The 26942-nt window shown below is 44.9% G+C and overlaps 1 protein-coding gene across 5 annotated transcripts in view; it reads left to right on the forward strand.

Moving 5' to 3' along the window:
- BRD8 (bromodomain containing 8) overlaps positions 1–26942 on the forward strand; it is an 86368-nt gene that overhangs the window by 48725 nt on the left and 10701 nt on the right. For 2 of the 5 annotated variants that reach the window (XM_029583309.1, XM_029583311.1), the window contains exons 9-17: positions 440–658; positions 753–900; positions 7141–7308; positions 7543–7817; positions 21066–21479; positions 21765–21858; positions 21959–22005; positions 25132–25337; positions 25910–26002. In XM_029583309.1, the coding sequence (XP_029439169.1) occupies positions 440–658; positions 753–900; positions 7141–7308; positions 7543–7817; positions 21066–21479; positions 21765–21858; positions 21959–22005; positions 25132–25337; positions 25910–26002 (1664 nt within the window). The remainder of the gene's footprint in view (positions 1–439; positions 659–752; positions 901–7140; positions 7309–7542; positions 7818–21065; positions 21480–21764; positions 21859–21958; positions 22006–25131; positions 25338–25909; positions 26003–26942) is intronic. The other 3 variants (XM_029583310.1, XM_029583313.1, XM_029583312.1) reach the window with 2 other exon arrangements.

A 26942-nucleotide genomic window follows, 5' to 3' on the forward strand; every position in this document is an offset into this window, starting at 1 on the left:
TTGGGACTCTTGGTTCTTCCTCGGCCTTTCCTTACCATAGGTCCGTGCAGAGTTGTGCTTGGGTACAGATCAATACTGAGGAACTGCAGGTGGCACCAGTGCTTAAACTTTCTCTGTCTCCATCTGCTGGCACGGATGAATAAACCTGGGAATCTGGAATGATCCGTGGTACTACAGGAACGAAAATTAGCAGGTAAAAACCAATTTTCCTATTTGATTTTATTGTACTTTACCTTTTTGACAAATGCCATTGCACTAGTTTGATTCTCCCTCCTTTGATTTATATTATCACTATTGGCAAGTGGTTCCATTACCATAATCCTCAGCAGCAGGTTTTCTGTTTCTCTGGGTGTAGGAGCTACAGTTTGGTAGTTCCTTCTGGTGTGTAAAAGATCATTTGAGAGTGCTTGTTTGCTCTTGCTTTTTTTTTTTTTTTCAGGTAAGTTTGGGCTCCTTGCCTGGAACCCCAGTTTCATCTTATCTTGGTATTCCTGACACCCCTCCACCAGCCTCTGTTTCTTTGGATGCTCCATTGACCCCTGTAATGGATGATTCGCCACAGAAAAAACTGATGGGACAGAAGGGAACTCCACCAGCATCCCCACTGCTATCCGAGCTCCTGAAGAAAAGCAGTCTGTTATCCAGCAGCCCTCGGCTGGTATGGATTTCATGCGAGCATATGCCCTGTTTCCTTAATGTGCATGTTTGTGTTCTCCTATAGGCACACATTTCTAATCCCTGTCTTCTTTCAGCAGGTGAGTGAGAGCGAGATGACTTTAACTTCAAGTCAGACGTGTGGCCTCGTTGCCCACATGGACGTAGGTGTGAGTTTTTCAGCGCTACAAGCAGGCGACCTCCCTGCAGCACCCATTGCAATTCCCTCGTCCCCTGCAGCTTCAGGTAATGAACAAGCCTCAGCGGAGGCCCATTACTGACCTCCGGCCTCTCTTTCCATCCCCCTCCCCCCAGCCTTTTGCTGTCTCCCTTGTTCCCATCCTCATAGGCACCTTGATGTATCTTCTTCATCTCCTTCAGAAGTCACTTCCTATCTCTTTTCACTGCCTCCTTTGCTTCCCCCATTTCAAATCCCCTTCCTTATCACTTCTCACTCTCCCACTTTCTCATCCTTATGGACCCCTTTTCATTCTGGAGTCTTTAATTGTTCCTTATCTGTGTCCTTGAGGCCCTTTGCTGTCTCCTGCCTCTTACCAAGTCTCATCTTTCACTCCTCTACTCATCATCCCTTCTCTGTATCTCTGCTGCCCTCCTCAGAGGCCCATTGCTTTTACTACAGATTACAATAAAAAAACTTACATAATCAGCAAAAACAAACAATACATTGAACCCAAAAACCTATTATATTTTAGCCTTGCCTTTATCCATTAAAATTTACAGCCCAAATTTGCATATTTCCCACTCCAAAAAATATCTTCCTTGGTCAAATTAACAACCTCCAGAGCAGAGCTTCAGGTCAAGCTGATTGAAATGGCTGCATTTTGAACATACTTCATATCTGGAAATATCCAGAGCAGAATTGCACAGTATCAGACCAGGCTGTTTCCCTTCTGCCCCTTCTCACCTCTTTTCATGCAGGAGCCAGGGACTCTTATTCTTTCTGACACTTAAAATGTTCTTTTAAATTGGCATTTTTGGGTTTCTTTGCAGGTGGCCATCTGATTAGCTTAGGACAGCAGTTCTAGCTATCTAAAATCATGAGAAGTTCCTGCAGAGTTTCAGAAAGAGGGATCCATCCTGGAGGTGATATCACCAGCTCTGGGCTGAATTCCTTTTTTTAGGGAGAATTGTAGCTTCTGATACGTCATTAAGTCTGCTAAATATTGGGATGTTTTTCTTGTATCTTTTCTCCGGCGAGGACATTTTGTAGGGTTTGAGTTGCATGGCTTTTGCTATTGTGGCAGCCTGTCCATGTCCGTTTGTCGGCATAGCCTCCAGAATGGAGCACAGTACTCAAGTAAGGTTCTTATTAGTGACCTGTGCAGTGCAGAACTCCCCTGCATGGCCGCGAGCAGAGCCCGTCTGAGGCCTCGGTTTTCCTTGCTGTTTAGTATGTACCAGTTCTTGTCCTTTTGTTTAATAAGTAGCTGATGGATTTGTGGCCTGCTTTCTGAAGGGAGGGAATGATATGCGATTGTCCTGTTCAGTGTGCTGTCGACATATGTCAGGGGATAAGAATATTTTTTCCAGCTGTATACGTGCTTGCAGTTGTCACCCATTCTACATCCGATTCGCTTCCAGATGTTTGTGGGTGCATGAGGATCATGTTGGGTATTTTTGCTGGATCCAGGAGCACTTCTTGGCTTTCCATCTGATCCACACCAGATTTTCAGGACATGGGTGTCTTCAAGCATCATGAGTGGGTATTTTGGGAATACCCACTCATGATGGGGGAATACACATATTCAGGAATAGGTGTGCGCCATTATGTCACCAAATGTGTTTGGTTTTACCCACTTCACAATAAATGTTTCAGGAGATATCGGACATGGATATGACTTCCTGGAGCCACTTCCTGCACATGCATTCTGGAAAGTAGTGTGGAGCATCTCCTGCTACCCAGAGCTGCATGATTTTAAACTTCATCCACTAAAGCACAGTTTCCAAACCCTTGACTCTCTTCTTTTTCTTAAACTCCCTTTTACTTTCTTGAGCACTGCCAGTATGTCTACCCTCTTATAGGTTTTTATATCCTCTTCAAGTATCCACACTTTTGCTCAAGTCCCTCTGCAATGTTGCTAATAGAGTGAAAAGCTGGTGGCTTCCCCTTTATCAGGATGGAGTCTTTGCCTCCCAGTTAACTTTCTGTCTTTCTCTAGTATGCTTACCTTTCTTCTGTGCAGAATAATATCAAGCTTTACTGAAGTCCAGGTAGGCAGCGTTCACTTCACCTCCCTGATGCATAATTTATGTCCCCTCAAGTTTGTCTGAGGGTCTTCCATTTATGAAATCTACTTGTTTAAGGGGATGCACCATCTTTTTCTTTAGTAGCATTTTCATAACTTTCCCTACCAGTAAATTTAGATTACTGGTCTGTAGTTGCTTCCCACTTTTGTGGACTGGGACTATATCTGCTCTTGGAAGCTCCTTTCCCTTGAAAACGGAGTTGAACAGAGCTGTGAGGGGTACAGCTAGCACTTTATAAAATCTTTCCAAATCCTGGGATGTACTATCAGGTCTCATGGCATTAGCTGCTTTCATTTCTAAAAGTACTTTCTAGGGATAGTGACTGCAAATGAATTAGTTTTGTGCATACCGAGGCAGGAATATAAGCCAGGGTATGTTGGATATTTATTTATTATTTTTATATACCGACATATCACATCGGTTTACATTCAGGTACTGTAGGTATTTCTCTATCCCCAGAGGGCTTACAATCTAAGTTTTTGTACCTGAGGCAATGGAGGGTAAAGTCACTTGCCCAAGGTCACAAGGAGAGACGTGGGACTTGAACTCTGGTCTCCTGGTTCATTGCCCACTGCTCTAACCACCAGGCTATTCCTCCTCCCCTATGATCTTAATAGCTTAAATTCACGGTTAGTGCTGCTCTAAGTGCCCTGCAGTTCATTGGACCTAATACGTACAGGCAATATAGCAAAGTGCACCTGGTAATTATTTTTAATCAGGCCAGTGGTGCTCACTACAGTTAAGATTATTTCTGTATCTTTCTGCCTCATTTTCATCTTTTGTTACAGAGGATCTTCTCTTTCTCCATACGATGTATAGAATAATCACTTGGATTCTATCACCAATGCCGATTTTCCTAGCATGTAGCCAGATGGACTCAGGACCAATGGGTTATGTGCTCCTGTACTAGCAGATGGAGACGGAGTCACCTTAGATACAGCCCTGCAGTGACCTCAGCCATTCAATATCTCTCCGTCTCCTAGCAGATGTTGATGTGCTATCCCCACACCAGCAGTGGTGTTTAGCGGGATTGCAGTACTAGTTTGAAAAAGAAAATGTACTTTTATATTGGAGAAAGATCGAGCCCCGCTCTCCTGCGGTGATACCTAAAGGTCCCTCCCCCAGTTGAGAATTCCTGAGGTGATTTCTGAGATCCCTCAGAGGTTTGCTTTGGTCCGGTAGCCGGTTCCTGGTGTGGACTTTGCTGCTGAAGCATCTGAAAGGCAGTGGGTGCAGGAAGCTGAGCGTGACGGTGACAGCCTAAGCCCTCTCCCCCTCAGCTGGAGACCATCTCTGTACTCACCCGGTAAGGGCTGAGTCCAGGGTAAGTAGAGAAGAACTCCTCCGATTCAGAGACGTGGAAGGGCTTCGGTAAGTCTTTCCTGCAATCTGCTTGCTCGGCATGCCCTACTGACAACGTTCCCGATCCCGTTAGGACAAGGGAAGGGGGTTTCCGAGCAGGTTGAATGGCCCCGCTTCAGGCTCGGTGGGCACTCCAGGTAGCAGTCCGTGGCGACGCCATCTTGCGCACATTTGGTGCAGCGCCATTTTCCCCTTTGACCGTCAGTATGAGTGGTGCAGGCCAGCCCTCTGTGCGCCTAACGTGCACATAGGTGCGCGCATACCCATGTACATAAGCACACGCATACATTCGTGCACAACTGGACTCTTATACTTAACGCTCGTTGGGGCAGATTTGTGCGCACTCGAGCTCAGGTGCTAACCAGCTGAATGCACAAGCTTTTTACTAGTGTGTGGTGTTGATTTTTGTTCTGACCCACCCCAGGTTAAGCGATACTGGGGACCAGCTGTCACATAATGCCTTACTGCTACTGTAAATACCCACTCAGGGTTAACGCTGTAGATGCTCGGAGGGCACATGCCCCTATACTGGCAACCTCCTGCCCACCAACTGGAATACTTGCCTTTGGGCAAGTACCCTGCCTTCAAGCTATTCCCTGATGGTTTCTAGGTACATTGAGACTCCCACAATCCAAAAGTCACACAATTCCTAGGAATGCACCTATAAACCAAATGCAAAAAAATGCTGGGAATCTGTCAGTCCCAGAAATAAAGCAAACCAACTAAAAAGCTTATTAACAAATAGAACAGTAAATAGGTTGTTTCCAGATTACAAGGATTTGTATAGTTATTGCTAGTTAGAGAAATTTCATTGTACTTAGTGATGTCTGGGAAGGTTCAGGATAGGTTGTCCTCATAAAGATGGGTAGACTGGTATGGAGCCTTGGCACAGTTCTGGTTCCTTTGACTCCTGTACAAGACTGAGAATTTCTAGTGAGTTCTGGGCTAGTCCTTACTGAGCTGATATTGTGCAATCAGTGATTGCCTGGCCTCCTGACCAGTAATACAGAATGCTGTAATGTTACTGGGGGGGGGGGGGGGGGGGGGGAGAGAGTATGCATTGCAAGCCTCACATTAGGGTGTGTCAGACTGCCCTGTTCAGTCATAGCTTCCACAGCAGCACATGGCAGGAGTTAGGTTGCCACTGGCCTGGGGATTGCAAGGGAAAGGAGGTTGTACTAGAGAGGGGAAACAAAGGGCTTGGTACAAAATAAGAGATCTTAACAGGCACAAAGATCCTCATTTTGCCATACTGCTCTTCAGATTTTCCTGGTAGTGCCTCTTTGCCTTTGGTTCTGGTGCTTTGATTGCAGTGTGTGCACCAGCTCCAAAAATCCCTCAAATTGTGTGGTTTGTTACGTCACCCACCCAGAATTGTAATCGACGTGTTTATCTGGTGAGTAATTTCTTGGTGCACAGAATGTTTTATAGACCTGAGCTGGGTTGTCTCTTGTTTTGTGTAGAGTTAGGTTAAGGTTGGGTTCAGACACTTACTAGAAGGTAATTTTCATAACTTTATACGGGTAAACTGTGGGGAGGGAAAGGGGAGGGGGATTTCATTTCAGAATTCTTTTATACGTTGCTATAAAGCAGGTGAAAAGTACCACATTCCTCTGCCAGCCCCCTGCAGGAAAGTTTGCTTGCGGCTTTCAGGTGTAAGGTGCCCCCAGGCTGTGTAAATGTTTTCCCATTAGAGTGGAACTGGTTGAAGAATGAGATTGAATAAGCAGTGTTTTTACGGGCTAAAAGAGTTTTTTTCCTTATTGTCCGTAACATTTCAGATAAGGCCATTTGGGAGAGCCAGGTTTGATTCTGGAGCCTGACTGCTGTTTTCTGGGGCTGAATACACTCTAGAGACGGGATGGAGTCCAGGCCCATTAGTTGACTCAGGATTGGGAATCGCAGTCCATGTTGCTGCAGGGAATGGGAGGATAAAAATGATGTGCAGAGAATCCTGTGAGGCCCCAGCAGGGGCCAGGTGAATTAAAAAACCCAATGGACCAGTGAATTTTAAGAGAACACCCCCCCCCCCCAGCCCGATGCATTTGTTGAAAGGCCAAGGTAGGCAGTTGAGTAAACCTCATTTCTTGATTATTAAGGTAAAGTTTAAATTCTCATGTCTTGCCACTTATGCTCTCCGTGTCTCCTGTCTTTGTCTCGATAGGGTTGAGTGCTTAGGGTCCTGTAGAAATAGCTCTTGCTGCTTGTTCATGTGCTCTTTTTGTCTTTGTCTCGATAGGGTTGAGTGCTTAGGGTCCTGTAGAAATAGCTCTTGCTGCTTGTTCATGTACTCTTTTTGTCTTTGTCTCGATAGGGTTGAGTGCTTAGGGTCCTGTAGAAATAGCTCTTGCTGCTTGTTCATGTACTCTTTTTGTCTTTGTCTCGATAGGGTTGAGTGCTTAGGGTCCTGTAGAAATAGCTCTTGCTGCTTGTTCATGTACTCTTTTTGTCTTTGTCTCGATAGGGTTGAGTGCTTAGGGTCCTGTAGAAATAGCTCTTGCTGCTTGTTCATGTACTCTTTTTGTCTTTGTCTCGATAGGGTTGAGTGCTTAGGGTCCTGTAGAAATAGCTCTTGCTGCTTGTTCATGTACTCTTTTTGTCTTTGTCTCGATAGGGTTGAGTGCTTAGGGTTCTGTAGAAATAGCTCTTGCTGCTTGTTCATGTACTCTTTTTGTCTTTGTCTCGATAGGGTTGAGTGCTTAGGGTCCTGTAGAAATAGCTCTTGCTGCTTGTTCATGTACTCTTTTTGTCTTTGTCTCGATAGGGTTGAGTGCTTAGGGTTCTGTAGAAATAGCTCTTGCTGCTTGTTCATGTACTCTTTTTTTTTTTTCCCCTTCTCTCTGTATTTTCTATCAGGTGCTCCTACTCTTTCCCGGCTTTTAGAAACTGGCCCTGCGCAGTTCAGCACTCCTCTTCCCTCCTTCTCTGCTATCAGCTGTGACTCTCCAGCAAACTCATCATTGCCCCCCCTTGAGTCTGTGTCCCAGCCCACCATGCTCATGATGCCAGCCTCAGCAGCTCCAGGTGTGTCTTTAAAACGCTCGCTGCCATTCAGGAGATCAGCACTTTCCCCCCTGTTCTCTTTTGGGCACTTCTCTTACAGTGCCTACTAAAAATCTCCTTTGCACAGAGAACATATGTAGGGCCTCTATGCAGAGAGAAGAACTGATGGGGGAACTCATTTTGGCTCTAGGAGGGAGCGCTGTGATTGCAGGATGTTTCTATGTGTGATGCCTTTTGTTGCTCTCTTGCATACAGTGACCCCACTGGAGACTTGCACTTCCATTACCAGTGTCAGTGATCCTCACACAATGACAGTATCAGTGGACAACAGTGACATCTCCATGATCATAGACTCTATTAACAAGGAGTGTCTGGGAGCTGGGACTGTTCCAGGGATGCCCAAAGATGCCAGTGTAGATGGGAAGGAAGATCTTGACTTGGCAGAGAAGATGGACATCGCTGTATCCTATACTGGGGAAGAACTTGACTTTGACACAGTTGGTGATATTATAGCTATTATTGAGGATAAGGTAAATCTTTTGAGGTTCTACTCCTTCCTCCAGAGGCTCTGCTTTTCTCTCACTACTTTTTTTTTTTTAAGATCTTTTTATTGATGGCTAAAAGATAATTTTTCAGTTTGAAAGTACAGTAATCCAGCATAAATATAAACTGTACAACCATTTGAAGCCTCATCATAAGAACATAAGACATTCCATACTGGGTCAGACCAAGGGTCCATCAAGACCAACATCCTGTTAGCAATAGTGGTGAGTCCAAGTCACAAGTACCCAAACATTAAATAGATCCCATCCTTCTAATGCCAGCAACAAACAGTGGCTATTCGCTATTGATTAATAGCAGTTTATGGTCTTCTCCAGGAACTTATCCAGTTACACTAACTGTTGTAACCACATCCTCTGACAATGAATTCCAGAGCTTAATTATGCATTGAGTGAAAAATAATTTTCTCTGATTTGTTTTAAATGAGCTACTTGATAACTTCATGGAGTGCACCCTAGTCCTATTATTGTCTTAGAGTAAATAAATTGATTTACTCTTATCTGTTCAAGACCTTTCATGATTTTGTAGATCTCTATCATATCCCCCCCTTAGCTATCTCTTCTCCAAGCTGAACAGCCCTAACCTTTTTAGCCTTTCCTCATGGGGGAGCCATTCCATGCCCCTTATCATTTTCGTCGCCTTTTTCTGTACTTTCTCCAGTGCAACTCTACCTTTTTTGAGATGCGGCAACCACAATTGTACACAGTATTCGAGGTGCAGTCTCACCATAGAGCGATACAGAGGCATTATGACATCCACTGTTCTGCAGGGCGCCCATCAAAGGTGAAGCAACCTACTGTGTAGGGATTGCATGCTCGGGCCTCTCATGATAGTCATGGCAGGCAAATGCCGCAGGTAAGTTGTCCCTAGTAATGTTCAAGGGGCTGTGGATCATGAGACATCGCAGGATTCTGATGGGGAAGTGGCTTTCTCACCTCTAGAAGAGGGAGAAATTGCATATGATTGAGAGCCACTTCAGAGTGTGGTCGGAGATCAATTTTAAGTTAAATGTCCTGTTTCTTTTCCTTCTGTATCTAATTCAAGAGATATTGGATTTAAAAAAGGTAAACTCTGAGGTCCGCCATAGCTGCAGTACACAAGGGAGACTTCTTGGCATCTCTCACCTTGATAGAGGCATATCTGCACATAGCCATCAGGCAGGAGCACCAGAGGTTCCTAAGTTAATCGTCCAAAGGGAACATTTTCGGTTTCCTTCAGCTGGCGATGGCTCCATATATCTTCATCAAGATGATTGTGGTGAGGGCAACCGCATTGCAAAAGGAGGGTGTGTTGGTGTATATGTATCTGGATGACTGGTTCATTCATGCAAAATCAGATTACCTCTGTCAACAATCAGTACGAAAGTTACAGATGCGTTTGAACTCTCTAGGATGGTTGGTGAACCTAGCAATGAGCAATTTAGTTCTCTTACAGACTTTGGAGTATCTGGGAGCTCAGTTTGACACGCTAGTAGGCAGAGTATTTCTCTCCAAGAGAGATTGCTGAAATTGTAGATTCGGATTAGGCTTCTGCTAGAGATTTCGGTGCCCAGGGTCTGGGACTATTTACAGGTCCTGGGTTCTATGGCATAGACATTGGAATTAATGCATTGGGCATTCGCACATATGCGGCTTCTGCAGGGGACTCTTCTGTCCCGCTGGAATCTGTTATTGGAAGAGTTTCATCTTCCGATAGAGTGGAAAGCTAGGGACAGTCTTTTTTGTGGTGGCTTACTCGCACCAGTCTCAAGCGTGGTACGTAATTGGAGATTCTGAATTGGATAATAGTCACCACCAATGCAAGCCTCTCTGGATGGAGGGCGGTGTGGCAAGATCAGTCTGTGCAAGGCCAGTGGTTGAAACAGGCTACCACCCAAGAAAGAGATCTAGGCGTCATAGTGGATAACACATTGAAATCATGGGCTCACTGTGGTGATGTGGCATTAGATTAATTTCACCTAAGGAACAATTTAAAAAATACCTTATGGAGGTTCTTTTAATTTCCACAGATTCACTACCACAGATTTCTAAGATCTATTTTGCCCCTATTCGTAAGAATGGTAATGGAACAGGAATAAGACCTATAATTTAAATTCAGAATTAACAGCCTTCTTAGAAGCGCCAACTGAAGAGCAGATTGAATACAGGGGAATATTATTGGTAACCTTTGTACATATGATGGACAGAGATCTAATATTGAGACTGTTCCTTTGTAGTCGTAATAAATTATATTACGGACAAAAAGTCTGGATTTATCCTGATGTTACAAGGGAGACGCAAATTAGAAGAAAAATTTTGAGGGTATGATTCAGGAAGCAAAATCATTGGGAATTCAATTGAATATAATATATCCTTGTAAATGCATGTTGAATTATAAAGACAACAGATTTATATTTTATGAACCCCAGCAACTAAGACTTTTTCTTGATAAATGTAAAAGTGAGACCAGTATCACCTAACCATTTCAGGTAATAAATAGAAATAATGCTGCTTGCCTCCTTATAATTGATGTTGGTAGATATAACATAGATTGAAGTGTTCCTAATAAACCCTGAGATCCTTTTATTGCTTTATAAATTGATTAACAGAAAATAATAGTTTACATTAGTTAGACTTATGAATATTGTATTTGTGTTTTCAATATAACATGTAAACTTTTCTGTTTGTTAAAAGAAATTAATAAATAAAGGGGGGAAAAAAAAGTAAACCATGTTAGGAATTATTAGGAAGGGAATGGCAAAACGGATGTCGTCATGCCTCTATATCACTCAATGGTTAGACCGCATCTTAAATAACTGTACAGTTTTGGTCGCCGCATCTCAAAAAAGATATAGTTGTACTGTAAAAATACAGAGAAGAGCACAAAAAGATAAAGGGGATGGAACAGCTCCCCTATCAGCAAAGGCTAAAGAGGTTAGGACTTTTCAGCTTGGAGAAGAGACGGCTGAGGGGGGGGGAATATGATAGAGGTGTTTAAAATCATGAGAGGTCTAGAATGGGTAAATGTAAATCGGTTATTTACTTTCTCAGATAATAGGACTATGGGGCATTCAATGAAGTTAGCAGGTAGCTCATTTAAAACAAATCAGAGAAAATGTTTTCACTCAATGCACATTTAAGCTCTGGAATTCATTGCCAGAGGTTGTAGTTAAAGCAGTTAGTGCAGCTGAGTTTAAAAAAGATTTGGATAAGTTCCTGAAGGAAAGTCCATAAACTGCTGTTAATCAATAGGGAATAGCCACTGCTTGTTACCTGCATTAGTAGCATGGGATCTATTTAATGTTTGGGTACTTGCCAGGTACTTGTGACTTGGATAGGCCACTGTTGGAAACAGGATGCTGGGCTTGATGGACCCTTGGTCTGACCCAGTATGGCATATCTTATGTAAATATGGTTGAGAGTGTAATAGATGGCTGTGTTTGTGCGATGCAGAAGAGATGACTGCTATACCGAGTTGGTGTTTGGGTGATGTTTGAGAGACAGTTGCTGTTCTTATACTGGTAAGGCTTTTATTACTGGCATTAGTGGTATTTGAATGGACAGTTTGTGAATGGCGGCTTCATTAGATTGTTTTTTGATCTTTCAGTGAAGACATTTGGTGGGGTCCCTAATGTGATTTCCCCTAAAGAAGACACTTGATGAAACATGTCTGACATTTATAAATATTTTGTGTCTATAGGAACTTTATCTTGTTTCTGCACCAAACATCATTTATTTATTTAACACTTTTCTATACCGACCTTCATGAAAAGGATTCATATCAAATCAGTTTACATAGAACATGGGGACTAACTAAATAACCATATAACAAGGAAGCAAGAAGCAATAGGCAAAAAGTTACATATAACAGGGAGAGAGAACTTGGTGGGCTAGTAGCCGGGAAGAAAAAAGGACAGCAGAATGGAAGGAGATATATGCAGCGACTAGGCTGAGCGTCTAGTCAAGTGAGCGAAGTCTGGTTGAGTGGTAAGTTGATGTTTTAGAAATTAAGGGAAGGCTTGAAGGAAAAGCCAAGTCTTAAGTTTTTTTCGAAAGGTTATAAGGCAGGGTTCCAATCTGAGGTCAGTCGGCAAGTTATTCCAAATGGTGGGGCCAGCTGTGGAGAAAGCTTGTTCTTTGGTAGATGATAGACCTGTGGCTTTGGTTGGTGAGACTGGTAGGGTCCCTTTATACGCTTCTCTGATGGGTCTTGTGGATGAGTAAAGTTTGAGCGAGATCTGAAGGTCTAGTGGTAGCTGATTGTGGATAGTTTTGTGGATAGTGGTGAGTGCCTTGTGCAAGATTCATCTGGAGTGTTTAGTGCTATTGCATTGTACCTAATATCGTGTTGGAGTTATTGATGCTCTTGTGTTTTTTGCAATTTGCTGAGCTTCATGCTCTGCCCCCTGTGATAGGATATAACCTAGGGAGAGAACATGGTTTGGAATGGAAGAAGAGAGATGATTTTGTTCCCTGTACGTTCCCGGATCAGTCCAGACCGTGGGTTGAGCCTCCTGTCCAGCAGATGGAGACAGAGCAAATCTGAAAGGGTATCCTATATCAGGACAGAGCCTACCCTGCAGCTCTTCAGTATTTGTCTGTCTCCAGCAGATGCTGGCAGCTGAACCTATGGTTCCCCTTCTTATCTTTTTTCCCTGAGGGGATCTTGTACTATTTCTTTACAGGATCAAGCAAGTATTAGCTCTTGTTTATATTAAAACAAAAAAAGTTACATTTGAAAGGTTTCTCTCTATTTTTCTGGGAGACTGCTGGGGCCCTAGGGGGGGCTTTGCCCCTTGAAATCTTCAGCCTTGGCTCCCATTCCCAGTGACCTTCTGGGGGTGGTACTGGTGGTCCAGTCAATTCCCCTTGGCTAGCTGTCCACATAGGGCCAGGGAAAGGAAAGCTTTCCTCTGCACTGATGTGTTTATAAAAAAAAAAAGGAAAGATTTTTAAACTGAGCCCTATTTTACTAATTTAAGAACCGTGGACAGCTCCGGCAAGGCCAGCTTAGCAGGGCTCAGCTGTTTTTCTCCTCACAGCAATTTTTTTTCTAAGGCTGATGCCGCGTTCCAGCGTCTGTAGTGCCTGCGGGGAGCCTGCCACGAGAGTCTCCTGCGCAGGCCTCTGCTCCGGGTGCCTGCTGGGTGGGGAGGGCCCCTCGGCACCCGCAACAACTGCGACCCAGGGGACAAGCTGCACGCCGCATGGCCAGGCCGTTCCCAACCCGAAAAACCGCAGGAACGGCGGTCATTTTGGAAACAATCTCAGATGCTGAAACTGGGCTGCAAGAAGGTGAGCCCGATTCTTTAATTTCTGCACCGGATTTGAGCCCCCCTCATTCCCCGGAAGGGGCGTCTGATCTTTTCCCCTCCCCCCCGGGAAGCCAAAGTCTTGTTTTTCCACCGAGTTTGTACTCCTTATGCGCACATCTTCTCGCTAGTCTACAGGAGGAGGAGGGTCCCCCCACCCTGCCTAAGAACCTGTGGGTTTCTCCTCCGCAACCTCCTAAGGAGCCGGAAGGGCAAGGCTCCATTAGAGTTAGGGTGGTCCCGGGGGTCCCGCCGCCTCCAGATCCCCCTCAGCCGCTGTCGGTCCCTGATCGGATCCAGATGCTGATCCTCTGCTTCCCAACCCCCTCCTTGACGGGGACGATCCACGGGTGCTCCGCTTATTTCAAAGGGAGGAACTGGAACCACTCATTCCCTTCATATTGCAGGAATTGGTAATCGAGGTGGCCCCTGAGGATACGGTTACGGCCGCAATGCCTCCTAACGCGGACCCAGTCCTGGCGGGACTTAGGGCTCCTCCACGTATACTTCCATTCCGTCCCATGCACAAGCTGATGCTTCTTCGGGAATGGGAGTCCTAAGGTGGATTCCTCCATCTCTGCAGATACCAAGCACACCACCATCCAGTGGTGGGGGCTACGGCTTTGAAGAAGTTCCAGGACTGTAAATTGGAATTTTATCTCAAGCGCATCTTTGAAGTCTTGTCCCTAGGTGTTCAGGCGACAATATGCAGCAGTCTCATGCAGCCGGCAAGCCTCAGGTGGGATCAGCAATTACTCAGCACTCAACACCTCTCGTCTGCAGAGGCGGAGCAGGCGGATCGGCTAGAAGGTGCGATCGCGTATGGGGCTGGTGCAAGCCAGAGCTATGGTCTCCGCTGTCACGGCCAGGTGTCTGCTCTGGCTGAGAAATTGGTCTGCAGATGCTTCTTCTATAGTGCAGTTGGGTACTCTCCCCTTCAAGGGTCAGTTGCTTTTTGGTGAGGACCTAGAGCACCTTATTATTTATTTGTTTATTTAAAGTCTTTTCTATACCGTCACTAAGATATATACCATCGCAACGGTTTACATGTAGGCACATAAGTAATGTTTATTTAGCATTTTTATATACCGATATGCATGTAAAAAATTACACATCACTTCGGTTTACATTAAAACGTGAACTGGCATGTAAGAATGCATTACATCACAACAAGGGATACATTAAACTGGGATCAACCGGGTAATAGAAGAATGGGCTCTTCCGGAGAGCCAGAGGATAAAGAACTGAACAAATTGACTGTACCTAAAGGGTACCTAAAGCTGAAAAGAGTCTTATGTCTAGGGAGACCTGAGACATGAAAGTGTCATGTACACAGGGGACCTGTATACAGAACTAATCTTCTGAAGAGTGGATGTGGAAGGCACGAGTGAAATTAAGGGAAAGCTTGCTTAAATAGCCAGGTCTTGAGTCTTTTTTTGAAGGTAATCGGGCATTGTTCGCGCCGAAGATCTGGTGGGAGAGCATTCCATTGCTGCGGGCCAGTTGTGGAGAGAGCTCGTTTCCTTAATGTGCTTTTTGCGGGGGGAGCAACGAGGGTGTCTCTGTAGGCAGATCTTACTGTTCTGGAGGGTAAGTGCGGCCGAAGTGGGATATTAAGGTCCAGTGGAGCAGTATTGTGGATGGCTTTGTGTAGGACCATAAGGACTTTGTACATAATTCTGAACTTGATTGGGAGCCAATGCAAGTTCCATAGGATGGGTGTGATATGGTCTCTTTTATTGGTCTTAGTCAGAATCCTTGCTGTGGCGTTCTGCAACATCTGTAAGGGTTTGATGGAATTTGCTGGGAGCCCGATCAGAAGCGTGTTGCAATAGTCAATTTTTGAGAAGATGATTGCTTGGAGAACTGTGCGGTAATCTTGGAAGTGGAGGAGCGGTCTCATCCGTTTTAGGACTTGTAGTTTAAAGAAGCAGTCCTTCGTGGTGTTGTGGATAAATTTTTTTAGGTTTAGCTGATTATCCATGATTCCGAGGTTTCTTACCTGTGTAGATAGAGGGGGTTGCATTGTGGAAAGCAGATTGTTGGCAGTAACATGATTGGCATCCTGACAGATGAGGAGGATTTCAGTCTTATTAGTGTTAAGGATGAGGTTGAGGCTTGAGAGCAGGTGGTTGATTGATTTAAGGCAATTGTTCCAGAAGCAGAGGGTTTTGTGAATGGAGTCTGTAATCTGAATAAGAATTTGCACATCATCTGCATATATGTAGTGAGTTAGCTTTAGGTTGGAAAGGAGCTGGCATAGCGGAAGAAGGTAGATGTTGAAAAGGGTAGGGGATAAGGAGGAGCCTTGTGGAACTCCCAGGGATGAGCTGACCGGTTGAGATTCTTTATTGTTGATTTTTACCTTGTAGAATCTGTTTGTGAGGAAAGACTTGAACCAATTCAGTGCGGTGCCTTTGATGCCGATGTCGGATAGCCGCTCTAGGAGGATAGAGTGGTTCACAGTGTCAAAAGCAGCTGATAAGTCGAGGAGAATGATCAGACAAGGTTATTTCTTGTCGCGATTGAGAAGGATGGTGTCTGTTAGAGAGATTAGGAGGGCTTCTGTATTAAGAGATTTACGGAAGCCGTACTGAGAAGGGGCTAGGATGTTATTTTCGTCTAGGTATTCCGACAGTTGCTTATTAACTATTTTTTCCAGGATTTTGGAGATGAATGGGAGGTTCGCTATAGGGCGAAAATTGGCTGGGTCATCAGGAGATAAGTTTGGTTTTTTTAATAGTGGTTTTAGGATGGCCAGTTTCAGGGGGTCTGGAACCCGGCCATGAGTTAATGAGCAGTTGATAATTTCAGCAGTTGGCTTGGCGATAGTTTTAGGGATGGAGATGAGAAGGTTTGAAGGAAGCACATCCGAGGGGTGGGATGATGTTTGAGCTTTTTTAATACGTTTTCTATTTCTAAGGAGGAGGTAGGCTCGAAGGATTCCAGGCTTGTGGTCTGTTGGGCCGTATTGTTGGGGGGGGGGGGGGGGGAGGAGGAAGCCCCTTGTTGGCTCTTAGAGGTGCCGTCAGATTGGAGATTTTTTTCTTGAAGTATGTAGCGAGCTCTGAGGCTTTGTTGGCCGCTTGATCATCAGGAATAGTCGCGTGAGAGGGTTTCGGACGCCCCTCCCACACTCCGAGTCTACCGTCGCAGAACTGCAATGGTGGCTCTCGCCGACTCACCTTCTGAAGGGGGTGTCCCTTCAAATGCCGCAGTGGATCGTTGTCACAACAGACGCCAGCCTCTTTGGTTGGGGAGCGGTGTGCCAGACCCAGTCTACACAGGTGAACTGGTCCCCGGTCCAATCTCGCTGGCACATCAGTCGATTGGAAACTCGAGCGGTATGCCTGGCTCTCAAGGTCTTCCTTCCCTTACTCCATCGCAAGGTGGTCCGTGTCCTCTCCGACAACTCCACCACGGTAGCCTATATCAATGGACAGGGAGGCACCAGGAGTCGCCTGGTGGCTCTGGAAACCAGTAAGCTCTTCGTCTGGGTGGAGCATCACCTAGAGCGCTTAGCAGCGTCCCACATTGCAGGGAAGGAGAATGTTCAAGCCGATTTCCTCAGTCGCCAGTGGTTAGACCCCAGTGAGTGGGAGTTGTCAGACAGGGCGATGAATCTGATAATCTGCAGGTGGGGTCCCCACTCTTAGATCTGATGGCCACCATGAACAATGCGAAAGTTCCCAGGTTCTTCAGCCGCAGACGGGAACACTGCGTGGAAGGAGTGGACGCGCTGGTCCTTCCCTGGCCTCCCGACGTTCTCCTGTACGTGTTTCCTCCTTGGCCATTAGTGGGCAAAGTGCTCAGAAGAATTGAGCTCCATCAGGGTCCCGTCATTCTAGTGGCTCCGGAATGGCCCCGCAGACCGTGCTTCGTGGATCTAGTGAATCTCGCCACGGACGGCCCTCTCTGCCTCTGGCATCTCGCCCAAATTCTTCGGCAGGGTCCCGTATTTTTTCGATCAGGCGGATCGCTTTTGTCTAGCGGCCTGGCTTTTGAACGGCAGAGATTGAGAAAGAAAGAGATATAAGGAAGAAGTTATATCCACTCTGTTGAGTGCTTGAAAGCCGGCTACCTCTCTCGCTTATGTCCGGGTATGGAAGGTTTTCGAAAATGCGTGTATCACTTCGGGAGTGTCGGCTCGTAAGGCTCCGGTTTCCCAGGTCCTTTCCTTCCTCCAGAATGGTCTCTCCAAGGGTTTGTCTTTCAGTTCCTTGCAAGTGCAGATCTCCGCCCTAGGCTCCCTCTTAGGCAACATTGACGGTTACACAGTGGCGACTCATCCGGATGTCGTCCGCTTTCTCAAGGGGGCCAAGCATTTGAATGCGCCGATATGGGCTACTTGTCCCTCGTGGAGTCTTAACTTGGTTCTTCAGGTTCTCTGCGAAGCTCCCTTAGAACCTCTATGGAGGGCTACTCTTTTTTTTTTTTTTTTAATCCTTTATTTATCCTTTTCAATATATACAAACAATGTTTGCAATAGGAAATACATGATCTGTTTGTGGTACATGAATAACAAAAGAAAATCTATAACAATAAATTCAATGGGCTCTTATCTCCATTAAAAAGAAAACCATTAACTTTTTACCACAGTCAGTTTCATTCAGTATTAATCACATTTGAGGGCTCATTGCACTACATACGGAAACCATAGGGAGTATTTTACTTCAAAAATAAACTAAAAGGGCTCATAATACCTGCTTTATATTTTCCTTTGTTTCTTAACTCGCTATTGGGGATGAGGCTGGAATTTTCCTCTGTTCTAAAAATTCTTTAAGTTGATCAGGGGAGAAAAGGATAAATAAGTCATTTTGTTTTCTCAAGACACACTTGCACGGAAATCTTAAAGTGAAAGTAAATCCCATCTCAGTTACCTCCTGGCGTGAAGCCAGAAAGGCTTTCCTACGTAATTGTGTTGAAAAAGCGAGATCAGGGAATATCTTAATCTGTTTTCCCATGAAGTTGACTGGATATTTTTGGAAATAATTTTTCATTATCAAGCTTATATCTTCTAATATGGAGAAATTGGCCAAAAGAGTCCCCCAATCAATTACCTGGTTACTAGACTCAAGAAAATTTGTTAGATCACCCTGAAAGGGCTGCTCTAATCTATCTTCTGAAATTCTTTTTTTTGGTATAAAATAGCAATTTAGTACAATTATTTTATCTCCAGCAACAGAGCCAAGTATTTCTTTAAGCAGATTTTTTAAAGTAATATGGGGCAATTCCCCAATTACTCTAGGAAAATTCATAATTCTCAAATTATATTTCTTGGCTGTGTTTTCTAGAGATTCAAGCCTTCTAGAAATTATCTCTCTGTCTTTAACAACAGCTACTTGGAATTCTATATTTTTCTTTTGGGAATTCTCCAAATCTTTAGTCCTGTCAACCAGCTCTTTAATTTGTTTCTGTGTTTGTAGCGTGTCTTGTTGAGTTCCTGTTATTAAACTATCCACTTTCTTTTCTAACCCTTTGATATTCAGTAGCATTCCTTCCATCATCCCCCAAAGTGAATCAAGGGTTACCACTGCTGGGCGAGTAGGGAGGTCAATGTTACTGCTGTCTCGGGACTTTTGATCTAAATTCCCTCCCTCAGGGTTTTCCAACCTCAAGTCTCCTATTCCACTTCCTGAAGTTGAGTCCGAGATAGCAGACGCCCCCTCTACGATGGTCTGTACAATAGCCGCCTGGGTATTGTCCGCCAATCTTTGTGCAGGAGGCATGCCGATGTTCGGGCTCAATGAAGCCTCGTCTGTAGGCCCACTCAGCCCTCCCTGACTGAGAGGCACATCAGAGTCTTTGGACTTCATCTCATTCGACGCAGGTGAAAGGAGAAATCTGCTTATTTCCTGCTGAATTGGAGACGGCAAGGGGAGTGGTGGAAACACTCGCACCTTGCCTTTCCTTTTTGGAGGCATTTAGTTTTTTAGTAATAGCAGATTCACCCAGTTTATGACGCCAAATTTTATGTGCAATTTGTTGGCAAGCAGAGGGGATAATCGTTTAAACAAGCAAAAGAAAGGAAACAGTACCTTAGTTCTACCCAACAGATGTTTGCCGTCATCCGGCGATTCCGGGCGAAGCCGGGCAAAGCCGTCTCGCCGTGCGCCCCTTTAGCGCGCGCGGCTTCAGCAGCGCGCCGGCTCTGCTGCGCGCCGCTGGTAAGCTCCCCTAAGAGGGTAGCTTCCGGGATCCGCCTCAGGGTCCGCCCCTCTCGTCGCGGCGTCGGCGGGTCAGTAGGCAAGGGGATTCCCTGCCCCGTTCTCTACAGCCTCAGGTAGCTGGTCAGTTTTTTCCTCTGCGCCCTCCTATGGAGGGCTACTCTTAAGGATTTGACTCTCAAAACCGTCTTCCTGGTGTCCATTTGTTCCGCCAGAAGAGTGTCGGAGCTCCAAGCTTTGTCGTGCAGGGAACCTTTTCTGCGTTTTTCTGATTCAGGGGTATCCCTCAAGACGGTACCCTCCTTCTTGCCAAAGGTCGTGTCTTCCTTTCACGTCAATCAGTCAGTAGAACTCCCGGCCTTTTCTTCTGAACACATCGCAAACACATCTGGGGGTGATCTGCGGCGCCTGGTTGTGAAACTGGTCTTGCTACATTACCTCCAGGTTACAAATGAGTTCTGGGTCTCGGATCACCTGTTTGTCCTGTGGAGTGGCCCAAATAAGGTTAATAAGGCTTCAAAGGCCACTATTGCCCGTTGGCTAAAGGAGGCTATTGAGTCAGCTTACATCTGTAAGGGTTGATCGGTTCCGGAAGGCTTAAAGGCTCACTCCTTACGTTCTCAGGCCACTTCTTGGGCGGAGGGTCAATCCGTTTCTCTGCAGGAAATATGTAGGGCAGCTACTTGGAAATCCCTGCATACTTTTGCTCATTACCGCCTTGATGTACAGGCTCCAGTTTTTGGCTCCTTCGGGCGGCAGGTTCTTCGAGCAGGACTGTCTCGGTCCCACCCTACTTAGGGAAGCTTTGGTACATTCCACGGCCTGGACTGATCCGGGTACGTACAGGGAAAGGAAAACTGGTTCTTACCTGCTAATTTTCGTTCCTGTAGTACCACGGATCAGTCCAGACACCCTCCCATGCTAGATCTGCTCCGTCCGCTCAAAGTTTTTCTTCCTTTACAGGTTTTCTTGATACCTGACTTTTCTATTATTACTTAAGGCACCGGAAGCATCTCACAGAAGAAGATGGAAATAAATCTTTATGGAAGAGCATTTGTTTATTCAGAATTCTTTCAATTGTTTAATAGTTCAATTTATCAGTTTTCTTGTTACTTGCTTGATCCTTGGGGAGTTATATCTGCTTTGAAAGTGTTTTATACTGAAGGGATGCAGGGTAGGCTCTGTCCTGATGTGGGATACCCTTTCAGTTTTGGTCTGTCTCCATCTGCTGGACAGGAGACTCAACCCACGGTCTGGACTGATCCGTGGTACTACAGGAACGAAAATTAGCAGGTAAGAACCAATTTTCCTATATGTGATTCTATTTCTTGCTTTTCTTGCTTTCAGAGACTCTGGTAGTTTAATGTTGAGGACTTATTCTTTCAATTTGTTGCTGTTCTAGCCACTATATGGTGGTAGAAGTATTTGTGGGGTATGATGATGATATGTGATTAGGGGGAATAACTTTGCTCATTTTTTTAAATGTCTCTTTTTGTTGTGTTTGGATATTTGTCTTTTTTTTTAGGTTCCCATCAATGTGTCTCATATAATTTTTTGGTATTTTTGTTTTGGAAATTGGGTGTTTCTCATTTGGATTACTTTAATAATTTTGAATGACTTGATTTATTTGTGTAATGATTCATTGTTTTTGAATGTTTTTAAAATTATTTGTTTTTGGTACAGTTTGCCCTTGTTTTTTGATGGATCTATTTGCATGTACCTTTAAACCATATAATTGTATTCAATCTCCATTCCTGCAGGTGGATGACCATCCAGAAGTGTTGGATGTGGCAGCAGTAGAGGCTGCACTTTCTTTCTGTGAAGAGAATGACCCCCAGTCTCTGTCTGGCCCCTGGAATCAGACACTGCAGGAAGAAAAACCTGGCAAGCAAATGTCCTCGATCCCAGGACTAGTGTCTGTGAAGCAGGAGAAATCCAGCTGTGAAGAGATTGAAGGAACTAGGATCAGAGATGTGTTGGGCATCCGAGAGCTGGGATCAGAAATCAAATCAGAACAGGATCACATGGGTCAGGGTGAGGCAGGACCCATTATCAAAGCGGAACCTGCAGAATTCAGGAGTGGGGCAGAGAAGCGGAAAGGTGCAGGAGAGAGCTCTGAAACAGAGACAAATTCCAGACAAGGAGATCAACTACCATTTTCTTTGAAAGCTGAGGTGTGTGCAGGGACGGGGCAAGGGCAGGGGGGAGGCGGAGACAAGGACATGAGTGCAGGACAGGGGAGGGAGGGCAGGCCTCTGGAAAGGAGTTTGGGGATGGGCCCTGGATTAGGGTTCTTAGGATCAGGGAACGAGGTTGAGGAGCTAAGGTACAACATAAATTACTGCTTTTGTAGGTTATTGGCTGCATAATATTGTACGAGTGAAATATTTTTATTTATCCACATGAGGACATCTACACCCAAATGTATTTCATAGAGAAACTTATTTGTTCATCTCCAGGCTTCCCCTGAAAAGACATCCGAGACAGAGCACTTCTCAAATGACGATGAACATGGACCCAGACTAGATCCAGATCCAGCTTTACAGCTACTGGGTAGGAAAATATCTGGGCAGAGAGTGGAACATTGGAAAGCAATGGCTGGAGAAGGGGCTGTCCAACCTCTTTGTTAATTCTTTCTCTCTTTTAATCCTAGATACAGTGAAAGATGAACCAAGAGTTTTACCTGCAAATCAAGACAAGGTAAGAGTTTTCTCTTATCACCCTGTTCTTTTTTTCTCTTACCCTTACATAATATATTTTCTGCATTGGAAAATGAAGAAGTCCCAGCAATAGAATATGAAGTGAATTAGTCACCCAATGCACCCAGAAACCCCTCAACATGATCAAATGTCATTAAAGAAAGCTGCTTCTGCTGGGAGACAGTCATCAGAGGAACCAATTTGGGAACTCATTTTGATGGAGACCCAACAGTTAAATGCCTTCCAGGAACCTGCACTAATAGAAATGCAAACCCAGGTGGTGAAAGTAATTATAGAAGAAAGCAAGGAGTCTGATATCCATGTTCTCTGTCTGGGGACCAATGACCTCCATAAACTACAGAAAGATGTCCACTATTTAGGGAAGAAGATGAGACACATGGTAAAGAAAGGGAAAAGAGGCTATGTCATATAGGTAGTTTCAATTCTTGGCTCAAAATCTGGTGTAAGGAAAGTGGTTTGGGATGCATTGGAAGATGGAGCAGAAAAAGGTTATATGATTAGGATCAGCCGCAGCATTTTCCTGTGGCCTCAGGCGATAAGTGGATGACAGCTAATGGGAAGAGAGGGCAGGCTGATGACAGGGGCAACATTTTTCTCTTAGGTAAGTTCAGTGATGGGAGAGGATAGAGACCTGTGCACACTCTGCCCACTCTTCCCCAATGGCTGCTCCAATCAATGCCTGATATTGATCTGCAACTGGCAGCAGCATTAGTAGTGAAAGTCAGCACCGGATCTGTGAGCCAGTAAAAGCTCCCAGTCCCTCCTCACCCATGGAAACTCAAGCGAGGGCAGGACCATTGCAGGTCCTGAGTGCACGCTAGCTCAAAGATCCCATGCTGATTTCCACTACTTCTGGTGCTGGTGATGTCTGGAGAGGATTGTGACCCCCATGTGGGGTCCCAACCCACAATTTGGGAAGCTCTGATATAACCCACTGGTACTGATCCATCTGACTACACTAAGGAAAATGAAATTATCAGGTAAGGTAACTGTGAAGGACTTCAAAGGGGCGTGGGATAAACACTGTGGATCCATAAAGTCAAGAGGCCGCCAATGAAGAGTGGGTGACTCGCCAGAATGATGGCTACTGCCTGGAGACAATACCCTTAGTCAATAAACATACACATGGTTACTGTGACTCCAACATCACTCTAAGCTTCAACAGCAAGAGGAAATGTGGAAAAAAGGATTTGCACTCACAAAGACGGGAGTAGCTGGCTTGTTACGGCGGTTACTACCCCAAACCAAATATCCAAATTACTACCTCCACCTTCCTCTATTCCTGATGCCTTTCAACTAGCTTGATCACTCCATTCTTATACTTCACTTTCAATGCATATCCAGCATAGTTCTCTGCTTCAACAGCAGGGGAAAAGAAAAACTGTTACTTCACACATCCAGCAGAGCTCTCTGCTTAAACGGCAGGGGAGAAGAAAAAAGGGTTTGCACTCACAAAGCGGGGAGTAGCTGGCTTGTTACGGCGGTTACTACCCCAAACCAAATGTACCTGATACTTCACTCTCGACGCATATCCAGCATGGCTCTCTGCTTCAACGGCATGGGAGAAAGACTGATACATCACGAATTTCCAGCATAGCTCTCTGCTTCAACGGCAGGGGAAAAGAAAAACTGATACTTCACGCATATCCAGCATAACTTCAACGGCAGGGGAGAAGAAAAAAGGATTCACACTCACAAAGCGGGGAGTAGCTGGCTTGTTACGGCGGTTACTACCCCAAACCAAATGTGCCTGATACTTCACTTTCGATGCATATCCAGCATAGCTCTCTGCTTCAACGGCAGGGGAGAAGAAAAAAACTGATACCTCACGCATATCCAGCATAACTCCCTGCTTCAACGGCAGGGGAGAAGATAAACAACCAATAAGGGCTGTATAACATAATCTGGGTAAAAACAAATAAGCATGGGTGTAGCTTGCTTATTGCGGCGGTTACTACCTCTAACTAATCAAGCTAGATATTTCACTTGGATGCAGCTCCATCACCGCTCTCTACATTAATGGCGGGGGTGGAAGGGAATTAGAACCAAGAGCTAAGAGAAACAGATAAGTATGGGAGAAGAAATGAGGGAAGCTTGCTGGGCAGACTGGATGGGCCATTTGGTCTTCTTCTGCCGTCATTTCTGTTTCTATAAGTAATTTCTCCAATCCAACTCCTTTTTCCCCACCCACCCCCTCCTTCAAAGCAGAGAGCAAAGTTGCAGTTGCATCAAAAGCATCAATGCTTATTGGTTAAGGATAATCCATGTCTTCTAAGTATCGTAAATGCTGTGCCATGCAGGTTATCCCCATGCATATCAGTTTCCCCAGATCTTAAACGTCTGCGCCCTTGTTGGTTGCTATCTGAATCCAATTCCCCTGTTTTCCCTAGCCTTTGATGCAGAGAGCAATAATTGGGATGCATCAAAAGTATCACGGCTTATTGGTTAAAGGTAGAAACCACTGCACCAGCAAGTTACCCCCAAGCACTCTTCTTCATCTCCTTCCTCTGGCCTTTAGGGATCCACGGTGCTTATCCCATGCCCCTTTGAATTCTTTCACTGTTTTCTTCTTCGGTGGTGAAGGTAAGTGTATATAGTTTACAAACCCTGTTAGGCTCCTTATTAGCTAGTCTTCCATGGCTTGGGTGGGCTGCTGCTCTTTTTTTTCCCTCCAAAGCCCCCTGATTAAATGGGGGTGTGAGGAAAAGTTAGTTTATGAACTTGCTACAGACATACTAGCAGGCTGAGTTACGCATAGGGGGTATATCTATATGGAGAGAGATCTATAGCTCTGGATCTCTCTCTCTCTCTTGTTAATATATATATATATCTCCTATGCTATAGTGACATCAGCAAACCTGCTGCGCTCTGCTTCCATCTGCTGATAGGTTTGGCTGGACTATATATTGAGACAGAGATGAAAGGACTCAAGGAAAGGAAATTAGCAGGTAAGATTAAATTCAACCTTGTCCACTATTTTATTAATAAAGTGTAAAAATAAGAATTAAAAGTGTATATTACAGCGAGGATAGAAAACTTAGAATAAGAGCAGTGATAACGTGCAGAGACACTGTCCTCGTTCACAGAGCATCTTTCTCTTCTTCAGGATCCTCAGGAAGAGGATGAGGATGATGAAGATGGTACAAGTGAGGCCGGCAGCTTGGAAGAGCCCAAAGAGGATGAGATGGGGTCTGAGACTGATAATGAAGCTCCTATCAGCGAGAGTGATGATGGATTCAGCATTCACAATGCACCCCTGCAGTCGCATACGTTGGCTGACTCCATTCCCAGCAGCCCTGCCTCCTCCCAGTTGTGAGCTGAGGGGTGGGATGGGGGATAACTCTGTCCATAACCTCCCCTAGAGATTTGAGCTCTGTTAATGTGGAGGAAAGCATCGCGTTTCAGAATGTGCTGCTAAGGGGTCTCTCCAGGTCACTAGTGTCTGTCTGAGACACAGCTTTATAGCAGGAAATTTGTCACGAGAAATAACTGAAATTCCATAGGTTTTTGTGCTTTTTTCCAAATGTGGTGGAGCAGATGTAGAACTATTGGGATGGGAGCAAACAAAGCTGTAAATGTATTGAGAGCAGAAGGTGGTAGCAGTGGTGGGAGCCTGTGCCCAGGCTCTGAGAATCTGAAGTCTCCTGTAACTGCTCAAACTATGGATTTCATGAGCCGTTTTAATATCCAAATGATGTAACTGAGTTCATGCATGATAGGGCAAGGGGATGATACTGTTGTGCCTGTATTGATAAAGTCTTGCTTTGGGGGGGGCCTCGGTTGTGTTATGCATTGAGGTTAGACATGCCATGTCTGTGGAGGTGGAGTAAGTGATATCCCTGCCTCTCATCCTTTTCCTCATCACAAGTTTTTTGGGTTTTCAGTTCTGTCTGCAGTGAAGATCAAGAAGCTATTCAAGCACAGAAAATCTGGAAAAAAGCCATTATGTTAGTATGGAGAGCTGCAGCCAATCACAGGTCCGTGATGGGAGCTTGACCATTGCTCTGTACTTGCTGACTGTGAATGCTTGTGAAGTTTTCTGTTTATTTTCTATTCAATCACAGGTCAACAATGGTAGCTTGGCCATTGCTTTGCACTTGCTCTGCACTTGCTGACCGTGAATGCTTGTGAGGTTTGCTAGTTACTTTGCCCTGGAATCCCAGGTGGTAAAAAGTAGCCCTTTACAGCTCATTACTCTTTATCTGTGTCCTGGTCTGCTGAAGGCATTTTTCAGAGCTTTTGATATAGATTAATGCTGTTTCATGCAGGTAAGTTTGGCCATGTATTGAAGGAGTGGCTTTGAAGCCACTGAAGGAAGTGAAAACATTAAGAGTTAACTTAGCCTCATTGTTAAGTATGGAAAAGCAGATTTGGTCAAAGGGATGATCTCCAGAGGTAAAAGCAGTGGTTCCCTCCCTCTGTGCAGGAGGCTTTCATGGGGTTTTGGGGGACACACATCTTTTCACTTTGTTCTCCCTACCTTCCCTCATTTAACTCCCTCCTCCTATAAGCCTGCCTTTTGTCGTTGTTTTCTAAAAAGTTGTTGCTTTAAAAAAAAAAAAAATGCAGCTCAGTGTGGGAGATGTTTTCGATCTTAGGGAATGATGTTGAGGGTGCCCCTCGGTGAATTTGGGGAAATTTGTACAGTTTAAGCCTTAGTGTAGACAGATGGACTCAGCATGCCGCCCACGGCTGCCCAAGAACGGTGCCAAGGAATCATCCGTGAAATGAAAATCTATTCCGAGAAGTTATGGGGAAGCCGTCGCCCAATCCTTACATCTGGGCATCTGTAGTATAGCTGGGATTCAGCGCTTAACTTTGCTTGAGTGCAGTTGCGGTCTCCAGTTTTTAATTAGGTTGTATCCAAATTTTAATCATGCTTCAATAGTATGTCCACAGTGGCTTTTGAAGAGAATA

Source organism: Rhinatrema bivittatum, chromosome 18, assembly GCF_901001135.1.
Source record: "Rhinatrema bivittatum chromosome 18, aRhiBiv1.1, whole genome shotgun sequence".
NCBI classification, from domain to species: domain Eukaryota; kingdom Metazoa; phylum Chordata; class Amphibia; order Gymnophiona; family Rhinatrematidae; genus Rhinatrema; species Rhinatrema bivittatum.